Source organism: Podarcis vaucheri, assembly GCF_965113315.1.
Source record: "Podarcis vaucheri genome assembly, chromosome: Z".
In the NCBI taxonomy this organism is placed as follows: Eukaryota; Metazoa; Chordata; class Lepidosauria; order Squamata; family Lacertidae; genus Podarcis; species Podarcis vaucheri.
The window spans coordinates 35,129,603-35,156,928 of NC_138758.1; the positions used below are offsets into that span (position 1 = coordinate 35,129,603).

The 27,326-nt window shown below is 46.2% G+C and overlaps 1 protein-coding gene across 3 annotated transcripts; it reads left to right on the top strand.

Annotated features, from left to right (window-relative positions):
* Positions 1-1,784: 1,784 nt before the first annotated feature.
* Positions 1,785-25,886, top strand: PTGES (prostaglandin E synthase). 3 transcript variants are annotated; one of them, XM_082207967.1, is made up of 5 exons: positions 1,785-1,839; positions 2,933-2,971; positions 7,999-8,141; positions 15,112-15,194; positions 25,341-25,886. In XM_082207967.1, the coding sequence occupies exons 1-5, from the start codon at positions 1,800-1,802 to the stop codon at positions 25,588-25,590; spliced, it is 555 nt and encodes a 184-aa protein (XP_082064093.1). In that variant the 5' UTR covers positions 1,785-1,799; the 3' UTR covers positions 25,591-25,886. The 3 variants fall into 3 exon arrangements, with proteins under 3 accessions (XP_082064093.1, XP_082064094.1, XP_082064092.1); XM_082207968.1 differs by lacking the exon at positions 2,933-2,971; XM_082207966.1 differs by lacking the exon at positions 1,785-1,839 and having other exon boundaries at positions 2,740-2,971.
* The last annotated feature ends 1,440 nt before the right edge of the window (positions 25,887-27,326 follow it).

Genomic DNA, 27,326 nt, shown 5'->3' on the forward strand with positions numbered 1-27,326 from the left:
TGATTTTGGGCCCTGCTCCCACATCCTCATGGAGCTGTGGTGAGGGGATAAACCCAGCCAAGGCTCTCCTGAACCCTGAGGTTCTGAGTACCTGCTCTTTTCCTAACAGGTAGGAGCCGAAGTGGATGCAATTTTAAAAAGGAGGGCTTTCTCCAGCAGGTGGCAGCATTAAGGAATGCAGTTTTAGGAAGGTCCCTCCTGTAGCTTACTGCATTTTTTGCTCTATAGGATGCACCTTTTCCCTCCTAAAAAGCAAGGGGAAATGCGTGTGCGTCCTATGGAGTGAATGCAGGGGGGAGGCAGGCGGGAAAAGCCCCCAAGAGCCGCACACAAGCTTTGTGCGCTCTTGCGGGCTTTTCCCCAGGAGGGAGAAGGGACTGACTGGCTGCATCAGTCCCTTCTCCCACCTCGTAGAAAAGCCAGGAGAAGCCGCGCAGCCCCTTTAAAGAGCTTGTGGCTTCTGCTGGTTTTGCGGGAGGTGGGGGAATCCCCCCACCTCCCAGAAAAGCCAGGAGAAGCCACGCAGCCCCTTTAAAGAGCTCACGGCTTCTGTGGGCTCTCCGGGAGGTGGGGGAAGCTGCAGCGGATTCCCCCCTCCCCGGCTCCCTTTGAAGCAGCAAAGTGGGAGGGGAGCAGCTTACACTCGTGTAAGCAGCTCCTCTCCCACCTTCCTGCTTCAAAGCAACCACGGAGGAGGGAAAGAAGGGGACCATGGATCCTCCGCTGCTCATGGCTGCAGCGGTTTCCCTCCTCCCCGGCTCCCTTTGAAGCAGCAAACTGGGAGGGGAGCAGCTTACATTTCTGTAGACAGCTCCTCTCCCACTTTCCTGCTTCAAAGCAATCACGGAGGAGGGAAGGAAGGGGACCATGGATCCCCTGCTAGCGAAGGCAGCGGACCCCGGCTCCCTTTGAAGCAGCAAAGTGGGAGGGGAGCAGCTTACACTCGTGTAAGCAGCTCCTCTCCCACTTTCCTGCTTCAAAGTGGAGGGAATCCACTGCAGTTGCGAGCAGAGGATCCATGGCTCCGCTTCCTTCCCTCAAAGCAGGGTGCAGGGGTACAGGGGGGAAAGAGGGCAGGAAATAGATGCCGGGCAGGAAGACACAACCACACTTTGACCACTGGAAAGTCCACCTCAGCCTCCCCAGATTTCCACTGAGATGGCCAGGCTAATCTCAATGGCCATAGGTCAGGCTCAGCATTATTAACTGGACTTAGATAAGCCATGGTTCCCCTTACTACCCTCCTCTGAGGCTCAGTTTAAAGCAGCAAAGCGGACAGGAGCTGCCCGCTTTGCTGCTTTAAATAGTTTAGTGCAACATTTGATTCAGAATATTTTTTTGTGTGTTTTCCTCCTCTAAAAACTAGGTGTGCCCTATGGTGTGAAAAATACGGCAATTCTTTTTTTGCAGCGTTGAAATTGATATCCATCATAATGCAGTAATAACAAGGCATTCAAGAGAGGGGTTGGTGTGTATATATACAGAATAGTAAGGCTTTTTGCTGAAAGCAAATTAACGACCCCTCTGTTCATTCACCCTCCAATAGCCTGTCTTCCCTTGATATAAACGCCAAGAGGGTGATTGTTCATTTTGTTAAAGATAAGCTGGAAAAACATGGTCCCAGGACAGGTTTAGCCAGGATTCAAAACAGTCACCAGCAGCTGCTGTGTGTGAAGTGGCAAACACCATCCAGAAGGGGAGGGGCAGAAGTTAGATTGTGATCTACTGAGAGATGAGCAGATAAGGAAGCCACTTTGTACTGAGTCAAACCCCCAGTCTGTTCAGCTGTTGAGCTGTGCATGCAGAAGCCCCAGGTTCAGCTCTTAGAACCTCTCCCAGGTAGGTCTGGAAGAACCCTCCCTGCTTTAACAACCCCCCCCCCACAAAAGCCATTGCCATTCAGTGCAGACAATACTGAGTCAGATGGACCAATATTCTGAATCGGTATCAGGTGGCTTCCTATGTTCCTATTCAATTCAGCCTTTGGTTCAAAAACATGAGGACTAAAATCTTATTTAATTTTCTAAGTACTGTAGCGCAGTGGTGCAGCATAGCCTTTGCATACAAAAGGTTCCAGGTTCAATCTTCACTTAAATGTATTAGGTGTGTGGGGGGGATTAATTTAGTGGAAACATAGCTGTCAACGTTTCCCTTTTTTAAGGGAATTCTCTTATTCCAAATAGGATTCCTTGCAAGAAAAAGGAAAAGTTGACAGCTACGAGTGGAAATCTACCTAATTTGCTCGATCTGTTCAGTGATAGAGCATCTGGACTGGATGCAGAAGGTACCAGGTTCAATGTTCTTCCTGCTTTTAAAGAGCAGAGGTGAAAATGTCCACTTGCTGTTGTTATGACATCTAGATCCGCACTGTCGACACTGACTGGCAGTGACTCTCTGTGGTTTCAGGCAGGGATCATTCCCAGTCCTATCTGGAGATGTTGTCAGGGATTGAACTTGAGACTTTATGTACACCAAGCAGAAAGTCCTTATGGTTCAGATTTAAAGGCTGCTTTAAACAGCAGCACAGGAAGCTGCCTTACACAAAGTTGGACAATTTCCCCATCTAGCTTTATATTACCTACACTGACTGGCAGCAGCTCTCCAGGGTTTCATAGAGGGTTCATTCCCTGCCCCACCTGGAAATGCTTTGGGTGCTGAACCTGGGGCACCTGCGTGAGCTATGCAAATGGGCGATACCCCAAACTAACTATGGTTTGGGGGGCACCCCTGTGAAGAGGCAAATGGGAACTTTGCATGACAAGTATCTCAGTGGTGCCCCTCCCTCTTCTTCTGTTTGGCTGGAGAAGAGGTACACGTGACAGCTTCCCACCCCTATATCAGAGCCTGCTATCAGAACAGCTGGAGGAGTCCTTTGCTGAATGGCTGAGCTGTGTTTATCCTGAAGTAATCAGGGATGTGGTTCTTCTTATAGGAAAGTTGCTGTCGCTCCTACTCTCAATCCATTCTAGTGGTAAGTGTGTTATTGGCTGGGATCCACTTGCTCCCCCACCCCCCACCCCTCAGTCTTGGAATGCAACTTTTGTCAGGGAGCCAAGCATGAGGGATGCTTTCTCTGCTCCAGAATGTCACATCAGGAATTCATTTGCAAAACAAATTAGCATTCCATTCCAAGCCGGAAGCAAGGCAGTGTTTTCCAAAATGCTGCAATCTTGCAAACACCCCCACCCCCTGTTTTATAACTGCCTTTTGTTGACCAGGGGCCACCCCCTATTTTCTGACTCCTCTCTCTTTTAGAGAGAGAAATTGTTCTTTATGGGTGTGTGAATTGTAAAGCTTCAGCGTTTTAGTTTATACCTTGGGGCCTCTGGAAGTTCAGTCTGGGGCTGGCAGTGGAGCTTTCCATTGTTGAGCAACTGCCAAGTTCCCTGGGCTAGTTAGATGTTGCTCTGTTTCCCTCTGGAACCACCTGCTGCTGTTGCTTGCCTCTTCCATCTCTTTGTCTGAGTGAAAGGAAAGGACTAAACATGTGGTCTATCTGTGCTCGGCAAGTAGGATACGTTAAAGGCATGTGTTAAAGGTTTTACAGCTTATATTTCCACACTTTTCTTTGCTGCATGCTTGGCCATGTTAAACCTCTGCCGGGGTTCTCTCACCAAAGAGCACACACCCCAAACTTGGACCTTGCCCTTCCAATGACTTTTTACAATACCTGGCAGGGTTGGTGTGGGCATTAAATGAGGACGACCATGGATGCCACCTTGAGCTCCTTGGAGGAATAAGTGGGGTGTCCATGCATGCAATCAAGGAAACTGGCCAGGTGTGAAAAGCAGAGAGCACTCCTGCCCCTTTAACACCTGGGCAGAAGAGGACTTTTTTTCAGTAGGTGGAAAGCCACACTTGCTGTAAGGTTTTCCTCTGCATATCTGTTAAAGGGGCAGGAGCTCTCTCAGCTGTTGGCTGCCACCCTTCCACCAACATCTAAGCTTGTCTATTTCTTTCCCTCCATCCATATCCCCCCTTTCCTTATGGGTCATTTCCTTTTGGGATTGGCTGACTATATGGCAGAACATGTCAGGATTGTATTGCCTGTTGGGTTCTTGCACCAAGTGAGGTTTGTGGTACTTGGGCCCTATGGGGCTCTCTGAGGCTCTCTTGGTGCCCATCAGGACCAGTAGACTGGAAAGCAGGCTAGTAAGAAGAGCCAGAGACAATGACAGGGAGAGTGTGTTATGTATTGAAGTTCTCACCCTAGCCACCAGGGGTATTGTGTACAGTCATACCTCGGGTTAAATACGCTTCAGGTTGAGCGTTTTCAAGTTGTGTTCTGCAGCGACCCGGATGTAACGGAACGGGTTACTTCCGGGTCTCACTGCTGACACATGTGCAGATGCTCTAAATGACATCACGCGCATGCGCAGAAGCGGCAAATCGTGACCAACGCACATGCAGACGCGGGGTGCGTTCTGCTCAGGATGCAAACAGAGCTCCGGAATGGATCCCGTTCGCATCCAGAGGTCCCACTGTATATAGTTTTAACTCAGGTCCACGTAAATTAATTTAGGCAGGAAACCCTGGGCTTTTCTTGTTACAATGTTGACAGGGGGCTTGCCTATAAAAGCAGGCCAACTGAGCTGTTTGCTGTTCAGTTCAGTTCCAGCTTACAGTGGTACCTCGGGTTAAGTACTTAATGCGTTCTGGAGGTCCGTACTTAACCTGAAACTGTTCTTAACCTGAAGCACCACTTTAGCTAATGGGGCCTCCTGCTGCTGCCGCCATGCGATTTCTGTTCTCATCCTGAAGCAAAGTTCTTAACCTGAAGCACTATTTCTGGGTTAGCGGAGTCTGTAACCTGAAGCATATGTAACCTGAAGCGTATGTAACCCGAGGTACCACTGTACTGTACTTATAAAGAACTACTTGGAGAAAGCTCTGTGTCATCTGCTATGTCCACCCACTACTTAATAAAGTGGCTCCCAGATTGGTTGTAATCAAGGAGGCTGTCTGGTGCTGGCTGACAGAAGTTGATGGGGCAAAATGTTTCCCAGCCCTACCTGGAGATGCCACAGGGGACTGGAACAGGGGCATTCTGCAAGCAAGCCAGGTGCTCTAACGCAGAGCTGTGCACTTCCCCTTAAAAAAATAAAGTAAAATTCTAGTCCCTGTTGTTCTGAATAAAACACTGAATCAACACAGGAAGCTGAGTCAGATGGCTGGGTTCATCTAGCTCAGTATTGTCTACACTGACTGGCAGCAGCTGTCTGGGATTTCAGGCAGGGAATATTCCTGGAACTACCTGGCAAGGCCGGGGACTGAATCATGGACTTTCTGCATGCGAGGCAGATACTCTACCACAGAGCTATAGCCCTTTCCCATAAAATCACATTGTAGCCTGCTCCAGATCTCTGAGTGGTGAGAGACTCTGGGGGTGCCACTGTTATGAGGACTAGAATCTTATTTTCATGGGAAGGGTCATAGCTCAGTGGCAGATAATGTGTTTTACATGCAGAAGAAGCCAGGCTTAGGAGATACAGTACTATTGCCTGACATCCTGGTGAGCTTCTGGCTGTCCCTGTAGGCCAGGTGTCAGCTGTACTGGGCACTGAAATTTGAGACCCCAAGGTCTGCCACTGGTGTGGGGACCCATGCCTGCTGGGGCTGATGGGAGTTGCAGTCCAGAAACGTATTTTGGGCCAGAGGCTCTTCACACCTTATATGCAGATTTATTTAAGGAACTTCTGTGTTGGCTGATTTTCTGGGAATCCTTTGCAAGTTGTTCCATGACAAGCCCTGTCTTGTTAAAGAGCCCCCTAACTGCAGCCACGAAACCCCGATGCATTCCAGAGGATTTTCAGGCAGGACAGGATAAGCTGTGACTCTCCAGGTGTCTTTGGACTCAAACTCCCATCATTCCTGGACTGTTTGCCATGGTGGCTGGGGCTGATGGGAATTGGGTTCCAATGAATATGTGGTGGGCCACCTTAGGAGAGGCGTTCCCCGCCCCCACCCACCCCCCATGAGGCAATGCCTTTTTTAAATCAGGAGCATCTCTTGCATGAAGGGGAGGGGGTCTCCTTCTTAGAAAAGGGACGGGGAGCATGGAGTACCACCCACTTCTTGAGGTCTAAATGTTCCTTAGCTCTGTTTGAAGGCACATCTTGGGAATGCTAACCTGATGTTGCTCTCGCTGTGGGCATGATGTAATTGTGCAATGCCCTCCATTGCCATTGCAATTACAGATTTCAGAGAAAGGTGACTGGCATGTCTGCAACCATGGTCTAGCCAGAATTTCACGAGTCTCGGTGATTAACCTGGAGTTTCTCAAAAAACCACAACGTTCTTAAGAGAATCGCTGTTTGCAAGCAACATGTTCCTCCCCTCCAACATTTATCTGATGAAAATAGGAAAGTCCTATTCCATAAAAAGGGGGGGGGAATTACTATTTATATTCCACGCATCTGACTGGGTTGCCACTCGGGGAGGCTTTCAACATATATAAAAACATAATAAAACATTAAACATTTTTAAAAATAAAAACCTTCCCTATACAGGGATAGCTGGGAGGGTCAGATAACTCCATACCCTCCAACATTTCTCCCATGAAAATAGGGACATCCTAATGAAAAGTGGGACATTCTGGGATCAAATCAGAAACCGGGATGCCTTCTGTAAATCTGGGATTACCCTGGAAAAAGGACACTTGGAAGGTCTGTATGCTATAGAACTGCCATGCCTCTAAATCTTGCCCAACCCCTGACACTTAAAGGAGGTGGTGGTTAATCTTAAAACCTGTGTGGTTTGTTTGCCTTAAGCCTGGCATCTCCAAACTCAGCCCTCCAGATGTTTTGGGACTACAACTCCCATCATCCCTGGCTAACAGGACCAGTGGTCAGGGATGACTGGAATTGTAGTCCCAAAACATCTGGAGGGCCGAGTTTGGGGGTGCCTGCCTTAAGCAGTGATTCTCTGCTCTCTTTTCCTGATTGCCAGTCTATTTCTGGGCCCGATTCAAGGTGTTCACATTTGTGTTTAAAGCCCTCAACAACTTGGGCAGCAAAGATCTGAGAGTTCTCCTCCACCACCACCCTCTTGGGTGTTAAGATCAGCAGAGGGGGTCATCTTGGTAGTTCTACTGTCCTGAGGCATTCAGGATGCTGGCAGCCCCAGAGAGGAACTTATTTGTGGCAGCACCTAAGTTGTGGAACTTCGTCCCCACAGAGGTGCATCTGACATCTTCATTGGACAGTGTCCATCATATGTCAAAGACACCCCTCTTTACCCTAACCTTGGACACCTAAGAACATGAGAAGAGCCCTGCTGGATCAAGCCCATGGCCCATTGAGTCCAGCATCCTGTCCTCATAGTGACCAACCAAATGCCCATTATGGGATGTCCCCAAGCAAGACCTGAGTGCAGCTGTTGTTCCCCATTATCTGGTATACAAAGGTAGACTGTCTTTGAGCATGGAGGTTCTGCTATCACAATAGACTTCCATATGAGCAGCTTTACAAGCTCAGGCCAATGGCCCATCTAGTCCAGCATCCAGTTCTCACAGCAGCCAGTGAGATCCCCCAATGGGAAACCTGCAGGCAGGATCAGAGCACAATAGCCCTAACTCGGCTCCTGTGTTATGAATAGCAACTGCTATTCATAAGCATTCCTGCCTCTGATCGTGGAAGCAGAGCATAGTTATCCTGGCTTATAGCCATTGCATCTGGAATATAGGTTTTCAGGACCCACCCCCTTCCTGTGATTGTAACTTGTTTTAAACTGTTTGTAATACTGAATTTTAAATTCACCTGATGGTGAAGGGTGGGGAGCAGCAGCAGCAACAACAAATAAACAAATAATGGAACTGCATGTTGCAATGCTGACTGGTAGAGGCTCCATCCAAAGAGTAGATCTGGTGATTAATGTTGATCCAACCCCTTTCTTACATGATATAATCTGGCACTAGTTTTCAGACCTCAGAAGGAAAAACGAGCTCCAGATCTCTGTCTCTCTGTCTGTTTCTCTCTCCACCCCACCCCACTCTCTCAGGAAACAGCATCGATTCTTCGCTTCCCATGCAGAAAATGATGGAGAATGAAGCCTTCGTGTCTTTCATATTCTTTGGCACCCTTTTGGTCATAAAGATGTATGCTGTAGCCGTCATAACAGGGCAAGTGAGGCTTCGCAAAAAGGTAGGCAAGTCATTCTTTTTTTAAAAAAAATAATGGCACTTGTGTGATTGTAGAAGGAGTTTGTACCCTCTATGTGGCTTTTGAAAATGGTTCTCTTTAACTTTTTGGTATTTTGCAGCAAGTTGTGATCTCATTTCATGCATTTAATAGATGCCACTGTTTAGCTTTCTCTGTCTTGCATCTGTTTACATTTCCCCGCAAACTGGGCTTTGAACACACTTTGCAAAAAAGAAAAAGGGAAACCAGAAATGTTAAACAGGTTGTGGAATTTTTATGAGAGACTTCCCAATCGGAATTTGATGGGGGGTTTTGAGGTGTTAAAATAAAAAAAACAGCTAACCCATCTTTCAGATTCTTCTATTTGAATATTTAAATCCTTGTTCCAGTAACTTTTAAGGCCTACCAAGGGACCAATGGTGAGCACCTGGAGCTCTTCATAAATAATAGAGACCCGTGTTTTGCTTCCGTGTCCTTGATTCAGTTCAGTAGATTCAAAATTAGACAAGGATCTAGTAGCAGGCATTTTAAGTGACTAATTTGCCAATATATGGTGAAGTTAGCTGTAACTAATTTAGAACCAGGTCTCTTGTTTTTAATCTGATTTTTGTTCCATTGGAGCAGGATTGCCAATAGTGTAGAAGCCACACAATCCGAATGTGTTTTTGTATTCACATGACAACTTTACACAGAGCTAAATCAGCCCCCTTAGAATGATGACCAAGGCAGAATAGTGGTGAGCAGCCTGAAGAAAAACATTGCTGAAAGCTCTTCCAAATCTTAAATGGGTGATCATTCTTCTGATTGCTGTGCAAAGTTAACTCCTTCAACCAGTTCGGTAGACAGAATCTATGGTGTGCATTCTTCCCCACCCCACCCCAAGAAGGAGGATTTCAATTGCCTTTACAGTTGTAGTAATGATAACACTAACAAAGGAAATTTGCAGGGGGGAAATGACTGCCTACACATCATTCCACCTTATTAGTTATTTTGCTATGCTTGCCCAGCAGTTTTATTGACGTTTGGAGGGGCACTCTTGAGTTATATAGCATTGACTGGGGATGAAGCAGTCTGGCCACCCTGAAACTTTTGCAATGTTGAAAGCAGGATTGTGAATAACCACTTATATACTATCCTGTGCACAGATCATAGGATCATAGAACCGTGGGGACTCCCCATGGGTCATCTAGTCCAACACCCAGCAATGCAGGACTCGTAGCCAAAGAAACCCTTGACAGACAGCTATCCAATCTCTGTTTAAAAACATCCAATGGAGGATTGTTCACCACCTTCCCAGGGAGTCTGTTCCATCCTCAAATGGCTCTTGCTATCAGAAAGTTCTACCTAATGTTTAGTTGGAATCGCCTTTCTCATCATTTGGATCCATTGGTTCAGGTCCTGCCCTCTGCAGCATCAGAAAACAAGCTTCAACCATTTTCCATGTGGCAGCCTTTCAGATACAGTGGTACCTCGTGTTATGTACCGTCCCCCTTACGAATGCTGCGGGTTACGCATTCCTCTAACCCAGAAGTAGGTCCCCTTGTGACCTTTTCCCCCGGGATGTGAGCGGAAGTCGCGCTCCGGTGGTGCGGCAGCAGTGGGAGGCGCCATTAGCGAAAGCGCGCCTCGTGTTACAAGCAGTTCCCTATTACAAACGGACCTCCAGAATGGATTAAGTACGTAACACGAGGTACCACTGTACTTGAAGATAGCTATTGGGTCATCTCTCAGTCTTCTCTTCTCCGAGTTAAACATACCCAACTTCCTCAATGTTCCTTGTAAGGCTTAGTTTCCAGACATTTTATCATCTTGGTCGCCCTCCTCTGCCTCATCTCCCAGCTTGTCAATATCATTCTGAAATTGTGTTGCCCAGAACTGGGCGCAAGATTCCAGTGGGAGCAGGGGAGCTAATCAAGGCAGAATAGAGCAGTACTATTACTTTCCTTGATCTGGATACAGTCATACCTCATGTTACGTTTGCTTCATGTTACGTTCTTTCAAGTTATGTCCCGCAGCGACCTGGAAGTACTGGAAAGGGTTACTTCCTGGTTTCGCCGCTCGCGCATGCACAGAAGCGCAAAAGGATGCCACGCGCATGCACAGAAGTGGCAAGTCGCAACCCACGCGTGCGCAGAAGTGCCGCTGCGGTTTGCGTTCTTTTCATATTGCGAATGGGCCTCCAGAATGGATCCCGTTCGCAACCAGAGGTACCACTGTACTAGACTTGATTCAGCCTAGAATTGTTGCTGCTGCCTTGCGCTGCAGTATGTCTCTCTCTATCTCAGTTGCTGGAAACCACAGAAGGGGAGAGTGCCCTTTTGCTCTGGTCCTGCTTGTAGGTTTCCCATAATGCTCATCTTTTTGGCCACTGAGAGAGCAGGTGGCTGGCTAGGTGGGCTACTAGCCTGACTTCTGTCCATACTTCTGATGTTCTTAGCGGGACTTCTGCTTAGCGGAAGTTTGAGTGATGTTAAAAATAATGAGTTTGTTTTCTCTTTTTTAAAAAAAGCTGTAGTTTCTTTACTGTTCCCTAAAGGGAAGGAATGCCTTCTCAAGTACTTCTTGGAAATCTAGCTTTCACTTCTTGTTATTTGGAAAAAGAAAACTTGACTGCTATGTTCTGCAGTTATAGGTGGCTGTCTAGGATGCAATAAAACAAACCAGAACACAGTTGATCTCTTTTTGGACCCACTTCAGATGGTGCCCAAACCTGCTCTGTGTGTTGGGGGAGAGGGTTCATGGCCAACTGCCCACTTCCCAAATTACAAAGCAAATAGGGGGATTTTGTGGAGGTTTCTGTGTGTCAAAGTTGGATCAAGCCATTAACCAGGCATGGTGCCTCCCCAAGGTCCCAAGTTGTTTTGTAGAGCTGGGGGATAAAGCAAATGTTCCATTTTTATGCGATGTCTGAATTTTAGTTTTTAGTTTTCAGTATAACAAAACCAAGCTAACTAGGGAAAGCTAACTGAGCTCAACCAAAATAGGAGTAGCGAAGCAGAAAACTGTTTGATGAACAGCTCTAGATTTTAATCATAATGAACTATTTTCCACCTAATGATTCGGTGGAGGGATTAAAAACTATTCCCTCCCCCATGTGGATTATGCTGGGGGGGGCAAGGTTCACCCCAACACCCCTTTCCCTACACAAGTAAATGGAGAGATCTGTTTTCCAGGGAGAGGAGGCAGAGTTCCCACAAAAATTCCACTGTGGAGCGTGGGCAGAAGCCCACCATACCAACAGTCTTTGGGGTAATGGGGACATATCTGAGGAGCAGGTGACATTCCCCAGTCTTTCCTGACAATCTTTTCCTTATGACAATCTTTTCCTTATGACAATCTTTTCCTTCTGAGTAATACCCCTCCCCACCTTCTCACTATATAGAAGGATCTGGCAACTTCTGTTTCAGTGTATCTGAAGAAGTGTGCATACACACGAAAGCTCATACCAAGAACTAACTTAGTTGGTCTTTAAGGTGCTACTGGAAGGAATTTTTTTATTTTCCTTATCCTGTTATTCCTATTGCACCCGCTCCAAAACAATACAGTATTCATCTGTATTGCTTTTGGGTGGGTGCTGAAGAGAGTGGTGTGTGTTTGCATATACAAGTCTCTGAAAGTTGTGTGAGTTGAACCTAGGCTACTGTAGAAAGTCAGTCTTTGCACCCACTTTTCCCTCTGTCCAGGCCCACCAATGTATGCAGCCCACTGAAGATTGCTCTGGAGGGAATGTGACCTTCAGGCTGCAAAACATCACCCATCAGAGAGAAAAGGAAGTTTAAACTTCAGGGATTGTGGTCAATGCTAGTCCTACTTAGAGTAGACCCATTGAAGATAATGGCCATGACTAATAACTCAGATCTCTTAATTTCAGTGGGTCCATTCTCAGTAGACTCTTTGTTTGATATCTGACCACTCCCTCCAGGTTTCAAGTGCTTTCCTGAAATGTTAAAAGTGATGCAAATTATCCATCAATAATTCACATTATAATTCATTTTTAGAAAAATCCCAAATAGTTGCAAAACAACTCCTTCAGGGATTTGAAGGGGAATCTGGACAATTGTCAACCAGGGTTAGCCAATGGCCTTGGATAGCTCCAGGCTTTCAAAATCATCCTTGTCATCATTCTTTTAAAAGAACTTTGTCTTGGAAAGGAATTGAGATGCTTGTATTCAAAATAGTGAGCTGGCTTCCAATGGACACTTGCTAGCTTCCAAACAGGGTCTGTACATTCTCCGTTTTCAAAACAGATTGTTGCAACATCCAGGATTAGGTGCTGGATCTTTTAAGAAATTGGAAGTGATTCAATGCCAAAACCTCTGCAGTTGTGATGCAAGCAATGCCTGGAACTTTTAATGAAAAGGCAACCAGAAATAATCTAATCCTGACTGTTTCAAATTAAGAAACCCAAAATGGTGACTGTAACTGGAATACCAAAACAGGATTTTACTGCAGTTTAAGCTGTGGACCTATTGGAGGTGGTGGTTGTTTTAATATTCTTTTGGAATGTTTTAAAGAGCATGGCTTATGGAACTCCTTTCACAACCTGGGGTTTATTCATAAGAGACTGCCACCTTGCATTAGGTGTTGCAACAAACTTGAGACAGTTGTGGTAAATCACCAGGCACAGACACAGCCATGCAGCCAGTGACGTTGGGTGGAATGTTCTACTAAATCTCCCAAAATGCTGATAAAAGCCTGTTGGAATGGGAAGAAGCAATCTTCACTTTTTATTATACACTCTCTGTAAAGCTCATAATCTCCTGGAGTGGGGAAAATACTTTAAAACAGCCGTCTTTGAGCACAGTCTGAAGACATCTCACATCTTCTGTCTCTGAGGCTGAGTTACAAAATGAACAGAATTGAGGGCTAAAGCTTTGAGCTGGCTGGGATTGCATATTTAGTTGCTCCCCCCCCCACCAGCCCCACACTTGTAGAAAGCTTGCAAGCCAACCCAGCCTTTCCCCACATGTAGAATGCTAGAAAATAACTCAGAGGCACCATCTCTTGCTGCACTGAATGCATAAACTGTATTTGGCCAGTTTGTAAAACCAGCTGGCGGTGTTTTTCGGAAATATGTTACTTCAACATGCAAGGGGCGGTAGTAGGTTCAGAGTAGGGATGGGGGGTAATTTCAATTCTGTTTGCATTTAAAAGGCAAATCTACCTAATGTGTGCTTTACAAACAGTATGGGAACCAAAACGCATCAGTCCTTTGAAATCTGCACATCTCTGCATTTTTGCAGTTTCCCAGCCAGGTAATCTGCCTGAAAATTCCCACATCTGGGGGAAACGTGCAAAAAAATGCATAGGTTCACAAAAATAATGTGCGGAAATGTATCATATTGGGGGGGGAATATAAATATATGGGGAAATATTCTTTGTAGAAAAGAATAATGAGTTTGACAAAGTTTCATGAAGAAATGTGTGTGTGTGTTGGAGGAATTCATATTAAAATGCCGGGTTATTAAAATGAGGGCTTTTAAAAGTAAATAAATAAATTGCAAGCTGTTGTGGAAATGTGGAGAAGTGAGTTTAAGACAGGGAAAAGGAGAAAACTGGAGAAACCAACTATGGCATATTCACCCATCCCTTGTTGTTCCAATTATAATTATTAATTAAATTTATTGGTCACTTTTTTGCCATGGCGACTCAAAGTATCTTACAATATTTGAAGCAAGAAACACGTTTATACATTCAATCTAGCATAAATTAAAAGAATGAATCAATACTTCCCATATAAAAAAAAATCTGCACACTTGGCAAACTGGGATATGGGGGGGGGAGTTCTGCCCCAGCCTCTCCCTGTTGCATGGAGATTGCCTTTCCATGCAGGGAGCATTCATGCACCAGCTTGCCTTCTCTTCTCTCCCCCATCCCTGCAATCAGAAGTTGTGCGATCTGCAGAGGGCAATGCCAATCAGTGCTTCTGTACTCCCTGAAGGGGTTCTGCTGGGACTAGTTTGCTTCAAGTGTAAGCATTCCACAGTCTCCACCACTTCCTCAAGGAAGCTGGTAATTAATTTGAATGTTTTAGAGCTGAGAGGACACTTATGACCCGAGGCTGCTCCTGGGAGGGGCCAGACCTTGGCACTTTCATGCCTGAAGTGTGAAGTTGCAGGCATCTCTGACAGATGTTCTGGAGCTGAGTTCATTCGCATAAAATCCTGCGAATAGGTTACAAGGCAGATTGCCAAATTGTGGTTTGGCACGCAAGAAACTAGTCCTCATAGCCTTGTAGGTCTTCCTTAGTAAACACAGGAAGCTACCAAATGCTAGGTAAAGACTATGTATTGGCACCCTGAACAAACAGCAGCTTCAGGGATTCTTTGGGAGCTTTAAATGTATGGGTTTGTCGGAGCCTTGTCTACACAATTCATTTAAAGCAGTATCATATGTTAAACAGCCAAAAAAACCTGGGAACTGCAGTTTTTCAAGGGTCTTAAAAGTTGTTAAAGATAAAGGGACCCCTGACCATTAGGTCCAGTCGTGGCCAACTCTGGGGTTGCAGCGCTCATCTCGCTTTATTGGCCAAGGGAGCCAGTGTACAGCTTCCGGGTCATGTGACCAGCACCTTAGAGAAAATTGTCCAGTAGCACCTTAGAGACCAACTCTAGTACAGAAACCAAAACAAGTACAGAAAATGTGGAGGCTTGACATCAATAGGCAGGGAATTCCAAAGTTTAAACACAGGTATGACATGGTACCTGTAACAGGGCTAGTTCCTTAGATCAAAGCGGCTGAGCAGACGGATTTGGGGTAAGGTAATCTTGCAGGTGAACTGGCCCCAAGTTGTTAAGGGCTTTATATACTGATAGTAACACCTTGACCTTGGCACAAGCGTGATATGCGAAAAGTGCCTCACTTCTGTCAGCAATTGTGCTTTTAGCAAAACTGCTTACAATGTGGGGAGGTGCAGGGAGAAAGTTATTATTATGAACCTGCCGTGAACTAATTGATCCTTGTTTTCCTCCAGGCATTTGCCAATCCGGAAGATGCTCTGAGGCACGGAGGGTTGCAATACCACAGGGAAGACCCTGATGTGGAGCGATGCCGCAGGTGAGTCTTAAAAATAAAAACAAAACTCCTCTTTGCACCATTAGGAGGCCATCTTTCCCTTGCACTTCAGCCAATCAATTGCTGGCTCTGCTTTCCATGGCTAACCAGTGGTGTAGATTTTGAAGCTGCTTTGCGTTGTTCCTTCCCTCTTCCCATGTGATTGGCCGCCCCTAGCATCACTGAGGACACAGGCCGCTCCAGAGTTGTGGAGAAGTTTGGGGAAATGGGGAGGGGGGGGCAAAATGGACAGATTCGTGCATCCTGAGTGGGGATGAAGGTGAAAGTCATAGAATCATAGTATAATAAAATTGTAGAATTCTAGCATTGGAAGGGGCCCAAAGGGTCTCTGGTCCAATCTGCTGCAATGCAGGAAGTTCCAGCTAAAGATTTAGTCACATCTAGTGACATTTAAAGTTTAGAATTCTTCCCTAGATGCAGCAGATCACATCTCAATTTCCCTTAAGCACGGAAATTTTATATACAGTATCTGTATCTATATCTACAGAATCTATCTATTTACAAACATACAAAGAATGCCAAAGAAACAATTTGCTGCTTGGCTTGACCAGGGAAAGACGCAAGTGGAACAGAACTAGTGTTCTTTTTCAGTGCGGAAACCAGCAAATTAAATTGGCCGAAGGCAGGAGCAAATCTTTAGTACGTAATGCCCAATTAAAAAACGCTTGCACTTCTCAGAAATTGCATCTCTCATTCCTCCCAGAAAGGCTTCATTAGTTGTTGCCTCAAGGAGGGTATGGTTAATTCCTCTACTAATCTACTTGAGGTTGATCTGCAGGGTTCCCATCCAGTTTGGTAGCAGTTTTTTAAAAAGACAAAAGAAAAACAAAACATTCTTGTTCTTTTAAAAAACAACAACAACTAATTACCATGAAAAGCACAACTGTACAAGCACCAGTGACACAGTCTTAGGGTGAAGGGAGGATAAAACATATAATGGCAAGGCTAAAACTATGCATTGTTTCAACTTACAGAACTTGTGAGTTGGTTCTGCTCAGAGTATTACCTGCTGAAATTTGTGGACTTAAGTTAGTTGTGCCCATTAACTTAAGTGGGTTTACTCTGAGTAAGACAGGCATTGGATACAACTACCTATATTTAGACAGAGGTTATCTGGCGCTTTTGGAGCCAAAGAAAGAGAAAGAAAGAAAGAAAGAAAGAAAGAAAGAAAGAAAGAGAAAGAAAGATGCAAACTGAGATAATATTTTGGACTATTTTTCAAATCGTTTTTGGCCCGATTTATTTATTTTATTTTATTTATTGCCATTTATATCCTACCTTTTTTCTCCGAGGATCTCAAAGTGGCATACGTGGTTCTCTCCCTGCTCATTTAATCCCCACAACAACCCTGTGAGGTAGGTTAGGTTAAGAGAGGCAGTGCACTGTCCAAGATAACACCCAGTGAGCTTCCAGGTCAAGTGGGGATTCGAACCCTGGTCTCCCAGGTCTTAGTCTGACACTGTAACCACTGCACCACGGGGGCGTTGGTTTCTACTCTTTTGCCCTTTGACTCCTGTCTCCAGATTGGTTTTATAGGTTATAATACAATAACAGCAGGTAGTAAACAGACATTCCATTTGGGCTTGACCTCTCAAACTTAAACAGTGAATTATTTTACTTTTATCTCGCCCATCACCCTAAGGTGGTCCCACAGCAGGCTATAATAATTTAAACACAATATTAAAAAGGAGTGTAAAACAATATAAAATCACAGATATAAATACAGTGGTACCTCAGGTTAAGAACTTAATTTGTTCTGGAGGTCCGTTCTTAAGCTGAAACTGTTCTTAACCTGAGGTACCACTTTAGCTAATGGGGCCTCCTGCTGCTGCCGTGCCGCCGGAGCACGATTTCTGTTCTCATCCTGAAGCAAAGTTCTTAACCCGAGGTACTGTTTCTGAGTTATTCGAGTCTGTAACCTGAAGCGTATGTAACCTGAAGCATATGTAACCCGAGGTACCGCTGTGAGGTGGGTCTCAAGTGTCTTAATCCATAGACAGCATCTGGGACTTAAGTTTGGAGAAAAGGCAAGTAAGAGGCAACATGATAGAAGTTTACGGAATTATGTACAGCCTGGAGAAAGTGGAGAGAGAAAATCCCCCCTCCCCTCTCTGGTAACACCACCACTCTGTGGGCATACAGTGAAGCTGAATGTTGGAAGACCCAGGACAGATGAAAATTACAGCACAGAGGTAAATTATGAAACTCCCTTCTGCAGGAGGCAGTGATGACCATCAACTTGGATGTTTTTAAAAGAGGATTGGACAAATGCATGGAGGAAAGGGCTATGGAGGGCTACTAACCAAGAGGGCTATGCTCTAATGCTTCTGAATACCAGTTGCTGGAAACCACGGGGGAAGGGGAGAGGGCTCTTGTGCTCGGATCCTGCTTGCTGCTTTCCAGTTGGCCACTGTGAGAACAGGATGCTGGACTAGATGGGCCAATGGCCTGATGCAGAAGACTCTTCTTATTTTTTTGACACACAGATGAAAGTGGCCTGAAGGACCCTCTTTGCCCACCCCACCCCACACAACAGACTCAAAGCGCTTGACACTTGCAGCCCTCATAGTGTGATGGTTCAGTATCCAGACCTCTGAATCTAAATGCACTGCTGCAGGACTAGTCTGAACAGGAATCTTAAGTGCCGCTGGTGTTCAGCTGGCCCTGAAATCCCCTTGAGAACATGTGACTGGCTTGCTTCAAGCACCTGCGTTCCTTCCAAAGAAAAGTGTGAAGTCCTGTTTTGTTTTGTTTCTTTTGTAAAGGAAAAGAGGTGAAGCAGAGTTGACTGGGTAGGGAGGGCATAGCTAAGAGAGGGAAATGGTGCAAAAGCAGATTTGGGAGAGGGAGGAGCAGCTGGTCATAGATGCAAAGGCTAATAGAGTTGTGGGTTTCCAATCCTACAGCCTTATACGCTTGCAAACTCCCCACCCTAAGAAGCCCAACAGAGAACAAGAAGCCTTGATGGCTCCATATAAATTCTGCCCCCTTAATTAAACTATGACATTTGCAGCCACAAGACAGTGGTGATGCCCATCAACACATTTTTTTTAAGGGTAATGGACCCACTCATGGAGGACACAGCTATTGGTGGCTACTAGCTGTGATGGCCATATGCTACCTGCCTCTGAATGCCAGGTTGCTGGGGAACAAAACTGGGGAGGACTTGCTTGTGGGCTTTCCATTGGGGCATCTGGTTGGCCACCAGGAGAACAGGGTGCTGGAGCTAGGCAAGTCACTGGATCGTGGAGCTGGGAAGCACTGGGTCTCTTCACCCAGTGTTCCAATGCGCTCCTAGCCACACTGAAATTTTTTTGGCCAGGCTAGGCAGCTGTCAATCCAGGCACCAAAAATAAGCAGCAGCTTTGATTCACCTAGGTATATCACCTGTGGGCACTTTTGACAACTGTAGCAGCTGCCTAGCACTGTTAATTGATTTCTCTCTGTGTTGAGGAGGATTAAGTGCACCTTAAATACTCCCTGCTGCCAGGAACAGGCTGTCAAGAGTTGTGTCAGCTGGCTGACATCAATGGAGATCTTTCTGCTATGGAGTGATGGCTTTCCCTTTCATTGTGGGGTGAGCCTCATCTGTCATGGAGAGGGGAAGGAAAAGCTCTGACCAAGTGAGGAGTGGCTGATTTATTTATTTTTAAAAGCTGGTAAAAGTTCCTCCCCAGAGCTATTGAACCTATGGTCATGAAGAGGAGAGGGTGTTTTGTGGCATAGGAAGCGCAGGAAAAGTGTTTCGGGTCTGGTGAGATTTACAACTCTCACTGTTTGCTTTGAGAATGAGAGCTGGCTTTGGAATGTAAGCAAAGGATTTGATGGGGCGTTTCACTTCCATAATTGGCAGGATACGACATGCTCTAGGGCAATCAGACTTCTAAGGAGTGGGCAGGGGTTCATCCTTTCAGGAGGGTAGCATGTAATTGCAAATAACCCCCCTACCCCCCCCAAAAGACCCTTCACCCTCTTTAGGGATGGGGAAAGAAATTAGATTCAGTTTGCATGAAACGGCAGCTCTACCAAATTTTCACCGTCTGAAACACTACAGAATTAAAGAGTTGTAGAATTGGAAAGGACCTCAAGGATCATCTAGTCCAACCCCCTGCAATGCAGAAACCATGCCTAAACCCCTGACAGATAGCCATTCAAACTCTGCTTCAAAACCTCCAATGAAGGAGAGCCCACTACCTTCAGGGAATCTGTTCCATGGCTGAACAAGTGCTCCACGTGAGGCTTCCAGACCCTTGAGCATCTTGGCTGCCCTCCTCTGCACACCTTCTAGCTTGTCAGTCTTCTTAAACACTATAGAATCATAGAACTGAAGAACTGGAAGGGACCCGGAGGGCCATCTAGTCTAACCCCTTGCGATGCAATATTCACAGCTAAAGAATCCCTGACATTGGCCATCTAACCTCTAAGACTCTTCAGTGATATTAATTTGTTACCTGCCATTAAGTTCTTAACCCAAGGTACCACTATACAATTGCAGGATCGTCTGTCCTTTAAATGTACACTTCTCAAGTTTTTGCAATGCAAATTCTCCAGCCAAATAGTGTGAATTTAAACAGTGCACATACAAAGGTAAATTGTGCTAAAATGAGTTGAATCAAGGGAAACTATAAATATGGCAGAAGTATGGTTTATAGACAGCACGTATTGCCCAAAAATTGCATGTAATAATATTATTATTAGGAGAAATTCACACTCCATTGCTGAGGACTTAAAAAGAAGGAAAAGAATGTACAAAATGAGGTGGGAATGTGGAGGGCAGCACTTAGGACTGGGAAAAAGAGAAACCGAGAGAAGGTGGAATTGACTGAGTTCTCCTTCCTTGAAGCGGGGGCGGGGGGGCAGAGCGGCTTTTGGAGAGCCACTGCTTGTCTGGGTAGACTGTACTGAACTAGAGGGACCAATGGTCTGACTCTGTAGAAGGCAGTGTAATATGTTCTTGTTTAATCTAGCTCCCTTTTCAGAACCATGAAAACTGGGCTCATTCTTACTTCATTTTTAAAGGACTCTGTGATGGAGCACTTGCTTTGCACACAGGAACTCCCAGGTTCAAACCCCAGTAGCATCTTCAGGAAGGGCTGGGGGGAAAGACTCCCTGCCGAAACCCTGGAGAGCCCCTGCCAGCCAGTGTAGACAGTACTGAGCTTGATGGGCCAAAGCCGGACTCCATATAAGGCAGCTTCTTATGGTTCCTGGACATTCATAATGTGTCTTGCATTCCTTCCTTGTCAGCCAAGAGGGAAACGACCCAGGGAGAGTTTTTAGCGACTGTTTTCCTTTAATTCCGTTGGTCCATTTCATTATAGATTTTGTCCCCAGGGGGCTGTGTGCTTCCTGAAACTTGCACCCTACAACCCAAGCCAAGACATCAAAAGTTATTTTGCTGTTGTTGACTTTTAAAATAAACGTTCTAGACCCCACCATCTTCCGCCCCCACTGCAGCCCCAGACTTGGCCCTTAATCTGCACCGACCCTTGAAGGCAGGAAATGGTTCCATTGAGGTGTTATGGCTTGTGGCACGACTTGTTTATGCATAATCCCATTAGCAGCCCTGGGTTGTGGCCAAGGTGTGTGCATACATAAATGCAGAAAGGGGAGGGAGAGAAAGAGGGGGGCGACGAGCCAGGAAATGGTGCAACCACGCCATTGCCATGGCAACGATCCCATCCATGTGCGTACATCTTGCCTTAATGAGGACACGGTGATTGGAGCCAGCTGCGAAGGCTTGGGTTCCGTTGCCTGCTTTCCCTGAGATTTTTGCCGCTGCAAATGACCACAAGCTGTGTGCTGTGTGCAGTTCTGTTCACCCTCAGCCCCAACAAGGATATTGCAGGGTTGGAGAGGGTTCAGAAAGGGGCCAACAAAATGATCAAGGGGTTGAGCAACTCGTCTGTGAGGAAATCTTGCAGCATTCGGGGATTTTCAGCTGACATAAAATGCGAGTAAGAGGTGACACGATATAAGTTTATGAAATAATGGCTGGCATGGAGGAAGTGGGCAGAGAGAGGAAAAATTCTCCTCCTCTCATCACACGAGAACTCATAGACATCCAAGGAAACTGAACGTTGGGAGATTCAGGGCAGATAAAAGAAAGTCCCTCATAGTGAACTGTTTTAAAGTCATCCACGTTGCTGGCTGTCAAATGGCTCCTGTGGAATGGAACTGAAAGCAATGCATCTGAATTCCAGTAGCTGGAAGCCACAGGAGGGGAGAGTGCTGTTGTGCTCGGGTTCTTCTTCCTGGTTTCCCACTGGAGCCTCTGGTCAGCTACTGTGAGAACAGGATGCTGGACCTAGATGGGCTATTGGTCTGATCCAGCAGCCATGTCCTTAACGTTCTTAAACACCACTCCATGGTCTCAATGGAGGCAGGAGGTTTGGGTGGGTGGGTTTGAGGGGAAACAGCTGCTGAGGCAGTGCTGAAATGGGGTGCAGCATAATTATTCATGCGACAGATTTTGCTATTCTCCTCACCACCAACACCACCACCAAAAAAAAAAAGTCTGGGGAAATTGACTCTCGTCTGTTTGCAGCACTGAATCAATTTATTTCTTTTTAAATCCGCACTTGCTTCTGGACAGAGCTCATAAGCAGGACCTAAGTGAGACAGCAACTCTCCCCACTTGTGATTCCCAGGAACTGGCATTCAGAGGCATATTGCCTCCAACAGTGGAGGGAGAACGTAAAGACATAAACTGAACCCTACTGGGTGCGTTTCTGAATGTATTTCCCTCAATGCAAACCTCCTGCCCATGGGCTAGTAGTGGCCTACAAGGCCATTTGCCTCAATCCATGTCCATCTGCCAATCAGAAGACATCACATGTAACATCATAAGGTGAGCCCTGCTGGATCAGGCCATTGGTCCATCCAGCCCAGCATCCTTTTCCCACAGTGGCCAACCAGATGCACATTATGAGAAGCCCACAAGCAGAACCTGAGTGCACCAGAAACTCTTCCTACTTGTGATTCCTGGCTAACTGGGTTTCAGATGCATTCTGCCTCTGACAGTGGAGGGAGAACGTAGCCATTGCAGCTAATAGTCCTCAAAGTCTTCTGTGATTTCATGTTTTCATTGTTGGGACTTAGTATGAGCATAGGAAAACAAGAAAAGCTAGCCAGGTGTGCCAAAGTAAAGCCCACAAACAGGACCCAAGTGCAATAGCATCACTCTCCCCACTTGCAATTTCCAGCAACTGGAATTCAGATACATTGCTTCTTGTGGTCAGGCACCCCCAACCTGCGGCCCTCCAGATGTTTTGGCCTACAACTCCCATGATCCCTAGCTAACAGGACCAGTGGTCAGGGATGATGGGAATTGTAGTCCAAAACATCTGGAGGGGCAAAGGTTGAGGGTGCCTGTTCTAGGCGATTGAAGATCATGCCAAGCCCCAGAGCATTTATTATCAGATTCCAAAAGCTTTGTGGACTACCTTACAAGTTGTAAAGATAGTCTACAAAGCTTTTGGAATCTGAAAACGAGTGATTGAAGGAGATTTGAAAGCTGACTCAGTTGAGGCAAGGTCTGAGCTGGTGACCTTCCTCTGGGGTGAAAAGGAAAGCCATTCATGTCTGAAAGTTGCGGTTTGGGAGTGGTGCCAGTAGAGGCTTTATTCCCGAACAGTCACTTGGGTGCGTCTTTCTTATTGTTATATAACCCTATTAAAACCAGCCTCATGTTGTTCAACTGTACCTACCTAAGGTAGATTGTGCTGGAATTTCCCCCTTGTTCATAGAGTTTGTTTAACCTGTACCCACCAAGTAGGCAGACATCTCTGGGTTGTGTCAGGGGAGAAATGGAATCTGCCTCCGCCCATCTAGGTAGGTGTCAAATCTCCCCCCCCCAACATCTGCATGTTTTGTAAAATGTGTGCTGAGTTTTGTGTCTGCTGTTGAAAAAACACAATTGTTATGAAGCCTAGATGGGCAAACATCTCTTCAAGATCTAGGTGGGAAAGGAGAGGGGCCAGTTTAAAAAAGTAAAGGGACCCCTGACCATTAGGTCTAGTAATGGGCGACTCTGGGGTTGCGGCGCTCATCTCGCTTTACTGGCCGAGGGAGCTGGCGTAGAGCTTCCGGGTCATGTGGTCAGCATGACTAAGCCGCTTCTGGCGAACCAGAGCAGCGCACAGAAATGCCGTTTACCTTCCCGCCAGAGCAGTACCTATTTATCTACTTGCACTTTGACGTGCTTTCGAACTGCTAGGTTGGCAGGAGCAGGGACCGAGCAACGGCAGCTCACCCCGTCACGGGGATTCAAACCGCTGACCTTCTGATCGCAAGCCCTAGGCTCTGTGATTTAATCCACAGCGCCACCTGCATCCCGGGGCCAGTTTAGTCTCCAGCAAAAACTGGTGGTGCACAGCACCAATTGGCTGGGAATAGTGATGTTAATAACCACTATTCCCCTTTCCTGACCAAGGCTTGGGAATTTTCCAAACATTTTAAAAAGAAGTTCTCTGGCTTCTTATGTGGCCATAGCTCAGTGACAGAATAACTTCATTGTACCCAAGAGGTCCTGTGTTCAGTCCCCAGCATCTCCAGGTAGGGCTGGGAAAGACTCCTTACCTGGAATCCTTGAGAGCTACTGCCAGTCAATGTACCTAATACTGAGCTAGATGTACCAATGGTCTGATTTAATTTAAGGCAGCCTCCTATGTTGACACAATGAGATGTTTCCTTCCCCTACCCCCAACACTTTTTAAAAAGTGAGTGCAACCTTTTTTAAATGCTTGATAACTTTGCACTTCATTTGTACACATTATATACCTACCTCCACTAAAATAATGATTCTGTACAATTTTCAATGTCTCTCCCCCAAATTGTGCCCATGTTTGTACAAATAGACATGTAATCCAACTGATATCTGCATTCTAGACTTCAATGAAATCCATCAAACAGGTCTGTTTGCTTTGAAAAGAGAGGCAGTGTGGTGTAGTGGTTAAGAGCGGCGGACTCGTAATCTGGTGAACCGGGTTTGCTTCCCTGCTCCTTCACATGCAGTTGCTGGGTGACCTTGGGCTAGTCACACTTCTCTGAAGTCTCTCAGCCCCACTCACCTCACAGAGTGTTTGTTGTGGGGGAGGAAGGGAAGGAGAATGTTAGCCGCTTTGAGACTCCTTCAGGTAGTGATAAATCCTGCTGAATCAGGCCAATAGACCACACCTAAACCAGCCTCTTGTTCCCACATTGGCCAGCCAGGTGCCCCAGTGGGCAGCCCACAAGCAGGATTCAAGCACGAGAACCACTCTGCTCTCCTATGGCTTCCAGCAACTGGAATTCAGAAGCATGACTGCCTCCGACTATGGAGGCAGAGTATAGTAACTGTGGCTAGGAGCCAGTGACAGCCTTCATGAATTTGTCCCATATCCTCTTTTAAAGTCATTCAAGTTGGTGACTATCATGGCCTCCTGCAGGAACAAGTTTCATAGTTCAACTATCCACTGCATGAGTAAGTCCCTTCTTTTATCTGTCCTGGATCTTACAACATTCAGCTTCATGGGATCTCCACAAGTTCTGGTGTTACAAGAACTTTCTCCATGCCATGCCTAATTATATAAACTTAAGGTAAAGGTAAAGGGACCCGTGACCATTAGGTTCAGTTGTGACCGACTCTGGGGTTGCGCACTCATCTCACTTTACTGGCTGAGGGAGCTGGCGTACAGCTTCCGGGTCATGTGGTCTGCATGACTAAGCCGCTTCTGGCAAACCAGAGCAGCGCACAGAAACGCCGTTTCCCTTCCCGCCGGAGCGGTACCTATTTATCTACTTGCACTTTTGACATGCTTTCGAACTGCTAGGTTGGCAGGAGCAGGGACCGAGCAACGGGAGCTCACCCCATCGTGGGGATTCGAACCGCCGACCTTCTGATCGGCAAGTCCTAGGCTCTGTGGTTTAACCCACAGTGCCACCCGTGTCCCATTATATAAACTTATTTCTCCTCTTATGCACCTTTTCTCTAAACTAAAAAGCCCCCAAATGCTGTGATCTTCCCACATAGGGGAATATCTCTATCCTCCACCCTGGATAATTTTGGTTGCCGTTTTCTGAACCTTTCCTAATCTAAAATAGATAAATGATTATCTGGGTTTTACCCCCCTTTTTTTTTCTCCGCAGGGCTCATCTCAACGATATGGAGAACATTTACCCCTTTCTCTTCCTCGGTGCGATCTACTCCCTTCTGGACCCCAACCTGACTGTAGCCCGGATCCACTTCCTGATCTTCTTCATTGGCCGGATTGTCCACACCTTGGCCTACCTGCTGAAACTCAGGGCTCCCACGCGCTCAGTGGCCTACAGCGTGGCCCAACTTCCCTGCATCTCTATGGCCCTACAGATACTCTTTGCAGCCATCAAGTCCTGGTGATTGCTTTGATCTGAGACTTGAAAGGGGTGGGAAACGAGATGGACAAGTGGCTTTGTTTGTAAGAGGTGGATAAAGCTCTTCCTTTTCCTTGCTGTGGTCTGGTGATGTGCATTTCAACCTAAACCACTGCATCTCTTTGCCTGGATGGACTCTCAGTCATGTCATCTTCAGACTGGACATTTTGCTTGGCGATCTCTCCTAGGAGGAGAGGCACCTTTCTGTTGCTGATGGGCATGTGGTGCAGAGGTTCAGGTCCACAAAATGATAAATAAAAACACTTATTGCAGTAAAGAATATCTCGCTAGTCCCAAGCTGTCTATTTCAACTCTGGGGGATTTCACTTAGAACAGAACTTGGTGGACATGACTTCCAGAGGTGAGAGGTGGCCCTCCAGAGCTCTTTATCTGGCCCTCCAGATTGTGTGGAGTACTGTGGGAAGGAGGGAGAACCCTGCCCTGGTTTGCATCTCAGGCTGTGTCTCTAGTTCATTCTTGGCACATTGTTTGGGGAATTAGACACAGCAGAAGCTTGCTGGTAAGGAAGTTGTTCTGTGTTGAAGGGGAGATTAAAGGATAAGGAAACAGCCCCACCAAGGAGATACTGCAAGACTGAGCAGATGGAATGCAATGTGAACTAAATGCTTTCAGATTCAGCTGGGGGTATAGATGAGGATCTGGCACACACAGCCTAACAGTATTCGTAGTAGTAGTAGTAGTAGTAGTAGTAGTAGTAGTAGTAGTAATAATAATAATAATAATAATAATAATAATAATAATGCAAAAAGTGATTGCACTAAGCACAAACCAGTACATTTTTTAGAAAGTGAACAGTGTGAAGTCTTTCCTTTTCTCTGTCCCAAATGCCCTCTGCAAACAGAAAAACCAACCTTCAGAGTGGGGACCTGCAGCAAGAGTAACGCTATATGGGTAGATTTGACCAATCAGTTCTTAAGCCTCATTGCAAGGTCTTGAAAAGAGCTCTGCTGGTTCAGGTGAAAGGAATGGGAATCCTGCAAACAGGACCGGAGCGCAATAGGAACTCTCAATACTTGTGATTTGGAGTAACTGGCATTCAGAGGCATATTGCCCTCAGTGAATCAACCTTTCAGCCAGGGTCTGGTGCTCTTCAAATGTTTTGGGCTACAACTCCCATCAGTCTCAGTCAACACAGCCATGTGATGCTGGGGCAGATGCATGCACAGCTGTGCAAACTAGGCACTGGTGGAAGCAGTAGTCAAAAAAAGTTGGAAGGCAGCAAGTTGTCAGAGGCTGCCCTCTAGTGATACTTTGTGGTTATGTCAGGCAAATGCCTCCTCATTTTTGCTGTTGGCATTCATCTGTATTAGAAATCATAGAATCATAGAATCATAGAATCATAGAGTTGGAAGAGACCACAAGGGCCATCGAGTCCAACCCCCTGCCAAGCAGGAAACCCCCTGCCAAGCAGTAAATCAATGGACTACGCTTCCGGGGTGAAACAAACCACTGCTTTAGCAGCACAGAAGTGACTCCCCTGGGGTTCAAAGCCTGGGCAGTGTGGTCCAAAGGAAAGCAGAGCAAAATGTTGGGCACCAGGAGTTGCCTGAAGGAGGCGTACAAGGTGCCATTCAATAGGGACTCCACTCCAGATTTGTGTAGGGTTTAATCCTTAGCCTTTTCTTCTCCCAAAGATATCCCGCAAGTTAGCGGAGGTTTAGGATCAGCATTTTCCTTCTCCAAGATGGGCTCCTTTCCCAG